Here is a 5,981-nt window from a genome sequence, read left to right as displayed (position 1 = left end):
AAACATATTCATATTACATATCCATACTAGTAAGTATTCAACTCTGTGGCTCATACCTCCATAATCATATTGTTTGGCGTAGTCTGCATAATATTCATTATAGGCACTTTGGTTGGCTCTCTGGTAATCTTCAGGATAGCCTTGCCTGTGGGAGGAAGTTAGAAGACGGTGAGCTTTACGGGTCGAGTACAAGAGCCCATCTGAACATACCGGACCGAACCAAACTACACTCACCATGAGGGACTCCTTACTAAGTTCTAAACATTCTCTCAATCAAGTAAGACACTTAAAAACTGCATGAACAAATAAACGACTAAATAATGATGCTTGACATAATGCTGATGGTTTCACAAACCTGGATGAAGGCCTGTCAGAGTACTGGCTAGCTCTGGAGCTGGGTCGTTCTGGCTGAGGCTCTCTGTACTGGTAGTTTGGATCGCGATACGGTGGATTCTGCCCTTCATATCTGCCGTACCACGGATCTGCTCTGCCCCTGTATGGACCATCCTGAAAGATAAGAGCAATTGGGGATTTTTGGTGGAATTTCTTACATCCCACGGCAGAAGTTGCAGAAAAAAAGGACTTTTCACATACTTGATAATATTGCTGTGCTCTGGGATCCCCAGGTGGTGGTGGTGGGTACTGGCCAGGTGGTGGTGGTGGTGGTTGTGGGTACTGGCCAGGTGGATATGGTGCTCTGCCATCCGGGTAGTCTCCATAGTTACCGTAATAGCCGCCATACATCTGCCCTGGCGCTGGAGCAGGGGGCCCGTAGCCTTGCTGGCTGCCTGCAGAGGAGGGTGGTCGAGGTGGTTCTGCAGGAGCTGGCTGGGAAGCTCCTGGAGGTACTGGTCCTCGAGGCCACGGGGGGTATGCAGCAGCGGATGGGGGAGCACTCCCCGCAGCGGGCCCCTGTGCTGGAGGTGGATACTGGTCACCGGAGGGCTGTGCTCCGCTCCCTGGAACGGGAGGAGCGTCATTTTGTCCCTGCAGTGCAGCCTGAGGGTCGGACGTCTTAGGGGGTTCAGCTGGTGGCGGCTGGGTGTTTGCAGCTGCTTGGAAAGGTGCTGGTGGAACCTGTGGGGTAGATGATGAGGCCGGCGTCTGGGCAGGGACATTCGCTTGCGCTCTTACCCCCTGCTGAGCATCTTTGGTGACCTGTAGGTAAAACCCATTACTAGACTGTGGCGACTCGTGTAGAGAGGAAGGGTGGCCAGATGTTTGGTTCTGGGCTTGCGATTGGTGCATAGAAAAATCAAGCAGTTCATAATTTGTCGGCGGATTATGATTAGAGACGGGAGCAGTCACAAGAGAAGCCTGCGGATTAACTTGGAGAGCAGAGCGGCTGTCTCCAGCCAGTGATTGGCCCCTTGAGAGAGGAGGACGGCCCGGCTGAGACTGCGGCGGAGCTGTAATGTCTGATGTTGCCGCTTCTGTGTTGTCTCGGGTCAGATTGAGCGGGCCCTGGTTAGAGGCAGGCAAATTGAAGCTTATAGGTCCAGGAGCAAACACTGGATTGTGATTGGAGGTCATTGGAGGTGGTTGGGAGGTACTGGCACCCTGTCCCTGTGTGCCAATTCTTACAGGGGGGGTTGTTTCCCCGAGGCTACTTTGACTGGGCGCTTGAGCGGGGGTACCGGGGGCGATCACGCTGTAATTGGACACTGGCGGGGCAATCAAAACAGGCTGGTCGAGCGAGTCGGACACAAGGAGAGAAGCGTAGCCCAGGTTGCCTTGAGGGTCAGTTGGCTCTGCCTCACTCACCTTTGGCGGGTTCTCTAGGTTCTCCGAGTGTTGCTGTGACGTTGGCTGGATTCTCTGAGAGGGTTGCAGGTCCAGTGGGCCATCCTCTGGGGGTTGGATGACATCGGCACTGGGCTCTCGTAAAGGAGCGAGGACCGTCGGGGCAGCAGGGGCGAGGAGGATGCTAGCGGCCAAGCCGGTGGGGTCATGCTGAGACCACAGAGTCGTGGCGGGGCTCTCACAGGGCCGACTGCCCCCGAAAGCACGGGATGACGGGCGAGAGTGAGACAGAACCACTGGGTGTGGCAGATGAGGGACGCCGCCTCCAGCCCCAGCAGGAAGGGGGTGTCCCGAGCCATAAATATTTTCCATATTATCTGGCGGCTGCTCCAGGTTGCCAGGTGTAGCATCTGCACCCAGTTCCGCGACCACTTTAGCCTGATCGACTTCAGCAGGACGCACCCCGACCCCATGAGAGCGCACAGGTTCAAAAGAGCTGTTAGCACTGGCCTGGAAGATGCCAGTTGGTTTTGGGGGGCTAGGAGTGGGAGGCCACATCTGCTCCAGGGGGCTCTGTCGCACACCCATATCTACAGCTGGAGAAGTGTCGATCTGCTCAAAGTAGCCTCCAGTGGCCGCAGACAGGCTGGCGTCATCAGTGAGACGAGGGCTTTCCTGCTGAATAAAGGTACCTACTACTCCCTGTTGCCGCCGAGAGCCACTTCCACTTCCGTGGCTCATATTGCTGTAGTTGGACGACACGCTGGCCGATCTAATCGGTCTTTGAATAGAGTCGGGAGCCTCGAGGTTAGGCCCGGTTTCAAACTGGTCAACTCCATGTGCTGCAGTAGCAGCGGGGCTGCCATGGATATCACTGGGTAATACTTCCTGGTTCGGGACACACTCCAAATTCTCCACATGGTCGTACTGCGAATCGTGAGTCTTATGGGCCTGTGGAGCATGGTTGCCATCATTCATGTAGGGTAGGTGTGAATGATCTTGCAGAGGAGCTCCTTGATAATCCAAAGGAACATCTGCTTGGCCACCGTGGGCTTGTGGGTTGCTCTGATGCTGAAAAGATCCAGGGATACCATTCACCGCCTTGTTTCTATCTCCAGCCAGTGTTTCTTCATTCTCCACGTCATTGTCTTTGAAGAACATTGAGAGAGCACCAGACTCCTGAGAGTATGGGACAGGGACTGGGGCAGGGGCAGAACTAGGCCCAGCCCCAGTGTTGGACGCGTGTTGAGATCCAACAGAGTAAGGCCGGGGCTGAGGATGGGCTAGGCCGGTCCCCATTTGGTGGTAGCCTGAGTCCTGTGGAGGTATATTGAACCATGAGTCCTGGGGGGCAGATGTCTGACTGAAGTAGCTCTGAGTTTGGAAGTGGGAATTATGCTGCTGGGGTGCATTTGGGTCAGGCCACTGAGAACTGGAGGCGTTTACAGGGTTCTGGGGAGGGAGAGGAGCTTGAACCTGGGGATGTCCAGGTTGTGTTGGAGGGGTGGGGGTGTTGTGATGGGGCGACTGGGTGTGGGAGGGGTACATCTGGGTCTGTGGAGGTAAATTGAAAGGCTGTGGCGGAGGGTCACTAGTAGGCTGGAAATAGTTCTGAACTGATGGAGGGCGACTTCCGTGATCAGGGGCCCACTGAGAATAGGAGGTGGTGGGAGGTACAGGCTGGAACAACATGGGCTGAGGAGCAGGCTGTCCTTGAAAATCCTGGTTAAAAGGTGTCTGACCCGGTGCGGGGGCCACAGGAGGTGGCTCTGCGGCCATGGCTGGTGTCTGTTCTGTAGAGTTAAAATAGCCCTGTTCACTATGCGAGGATGCGTATCCCACTGGACTAGGTGCTGAGTAAACAGGGGATGCTGCACTGTGAGGGTTGAACAGTGTCACACCTGGTAGAGAGGAGGGTGGGGGACCAGAAAAAGGAGCTGGGACATCCCCCAGTGTCTGTGGTTGTGGAGGCAGCCCCGAGCCAGCCTGAGAGTACATGGTGTTAGGTGGGGCCTGCATCGGTGGAGGGTTGCTGTTGGGCATTGTTGGGACACCACCTGCAGCCATAGGCGCACCTGTAGCCAAAGGTGCACCTGCAGCCATAGGGGGAGGAGCTCTAACAAAAGCAAAAGGATTCGTCATGGGTTGTGCAGCAGGTGGCATTGTGGTAGTAGCTGCTGCTGCTGCTGCTGTATGCTTGTGAGGCCTGGTCCTGCGGAACATATTGGGCCCAGAAGGAGGCGGGCCCGAGGCCCCCGGAGGTCCAGTCCGAGGAGGTGGCTGCATGGCTGCGGGGCTAACAGGCCCGAGGACCGGGTCACTCTAGTAGATGTCACTGAAGAGACTGAAGTCAGGCAAGGCTGCGTAAAGAAAGGGAGAGAGGGAGTGGTTAACGAAGAGCCACACATGCCTCTCTGATGGATTACACCACACCTTTATTTGTATAATGGTCTAGGGTTTTAGTGAAACAAAGGATACAACGTGGCAATATCTACATCAGCTCCAAGATGTTATGAATAACACTACTGTGCTTTATTGAGTAAAACACAATTGACTGATTGTAGTGAATGGCAACTTTGATTACATCACGCACTCTTGAGTATAATGGTTCACTTTGGTTCATCGCACTCAAACACAAAAAAACAAACGCAAAAGCTCATTTAACTCTGTTCTGAAGAACTACAGATTGTGAGTCTAGTGGCTTCTACAAACAGCATAGTTGCAATTATATATGTTTTTTATTTGGGTTTGGAAAGGATGAGAACTGCTGGCTATTTTGTAAAAACGAAAGGAAAGCTGACGTCAGGACTGATGTTACTAAACAGGAACTGGCTGATGCACTAAAAAGTGTCAAAATAGCTCTGCTGCTTACTTGTGCTTTTGCGCAGCTTTATCGCTGTTGTTGATAAGGTTAGCTTGCTAGCAAAGACTTTTTTTAATAAAGATGCCATAAATACAAAACAAAATCTATCAAGATACATACAGTGTGACTCTGTCAGTGAGAAGCTCGGGGGGGAGCTAGCATGGACTGACATTGAGCGCTTAAAACGACAGAAAGGTAGATCCAGAACAGAGAGAGCTAGGAGAGAAGAGTTCTTGGCCAGGTGAGCTCTACACAATGTGATCCCGGATATTTCAAACCATCCAGATTATAAATCCAACCGGGGCAGTCACCATGAAACACAACAAAAGTTAGCTATCGAGAGAACACACTATCGACTGCCGATCATTATCCACGCTTGTTGAACTCTAACCGGTAACGTTAGCTAACACCTTTTGTTTTGACACGACATCAAATTAACGCGACACATTAAGCAGCCTCTGAGGAAAGGTCCAGAGTGCTTTGGGCTCGACAGCTAACGGTAACTAGCTCAAACGCTACATGTCCTGAACGCCATAACCATCAAAACACTGCAATCTAAAGCCGCCTGTCGCCTAAAGATTGCCCAAAAAACACAGGAGCTTTCCTTCCGAGCATAAACAACCCTGACAGGGACACATGCCGAACAGTTACAAGGTCCCTGGCATGATTTAAACAGGTCCACTGCCTGGTCAGCTAGCCTTAGCATCGGTGCTTAGTTAGCATTGCTTGCTAACTAGCCTATGCTAACTACAAGGGTAACAGTTGCATGCCTGCTGTATACACACTAGATCGAAACGTTCAGAGTGAAGCATCGTTAGCGATGGCGTGTAGTTACTCTTACCCGATGTCGGAAATGTGTACAAAATTAATGAAATTCTTACAAATGTGCAGGACAGTGAGTCTGACACACCGCCACCATCTTCAGGGAACACATCCTACTAGGCTACGTGTACATGCCGCGTCACGGGCCAAACACCCATTGCGTCACTACGGGGCGGGGCGTGATAAAGGTAAGTTTTGTGTATTTATCTGAATCAATTCACGTGCATATCCAACTGTTTGGTCTTTTATGTTAATCTAATTTCAATTCAAATGTTGGCATTCTACAGAAAACTAACTTTTTTTTTCTCAGTTAATCAGGCAAACTGGAATCCTAATGGAAGCTAAAGTGAATTCTAATAAACACTTGAGTAAAAGGGGATTACACGTGTATGTAGACTGCAGGTGTTTACATCTAGGCGTGGCCAGCAGGACATGTAGGCAGTTAACAGCGCTTGGATTATCTTTTGTAAGAGGTGTAACGTTAAAGGCCACTGAGAGCTACAGAGCAGTAAAGGCAAAGAAACATCAAACCATATCCTGTTCTCAAGCAGTG

The 5,981-nt window shown here is 51.6% G+C and overlaps 1 protein-coding gene across 3 annotated transcripts in view; it reads right to left on the bottom strand.

The window, feature by feature from the left end:
* sec16a (SEC16 homolog A, endoplasmic reticulum export factor) overlaps positions 1-5,546 on the bottom strand; it is a 15,755-nt gene extending 10,209 nt beyond the window's left edge. For all 3 annotated transcript variants that reach the window (XM_068706708.1, XM_068706709.1, XM_068706710.1), the window contains exons 1-4: positions 5,488-5,546; positions 595-4,103; positions 356-507; positions 57-145 (exon numbers count right to left, since the gene is read on the bottom strand). In XM_068706708.1, coding sequence (XP_068562809.1) covers positions 57-145; positions 356-507; positions 595-4,029 — 3,676 coding nt within the window. In that variant the 5' untranslated portion in view covers positions 4,030-4,103; positions 5,488-5,546. The remainder of the gene's footprint in view (positions 1-56; positions 146-355; positions 508-594; positions 4,104-5,487) is intronic.
* Between the last annotated feature and the right edge of the window lie 435 nt (positions 5,547-5,981).

Source organism: Cebidichthys violaceus, unplaced genomic scaffold (assembly GCF_023349555.1).
Source record: "Cebidichthys violaceus isolate CVI_PGR_0920_01 unplaced genomic scaffold, fCebVio1.0.p SCAF_12, whole genome shotgun sequence".
In the NCBI taxonomy this organism is placed as follows: Eukaryota; Metazoa; Chordata; class Actinopteri; order Perciformes; family Stichaeidae; genus Cebidichthys; species Cebidichthys violaceus.
The sequence above is the reverse complement of the archived record's forward strand: the minus strand, read 5'-3'. Positions and strand labels throughout refer to the sequence as shown.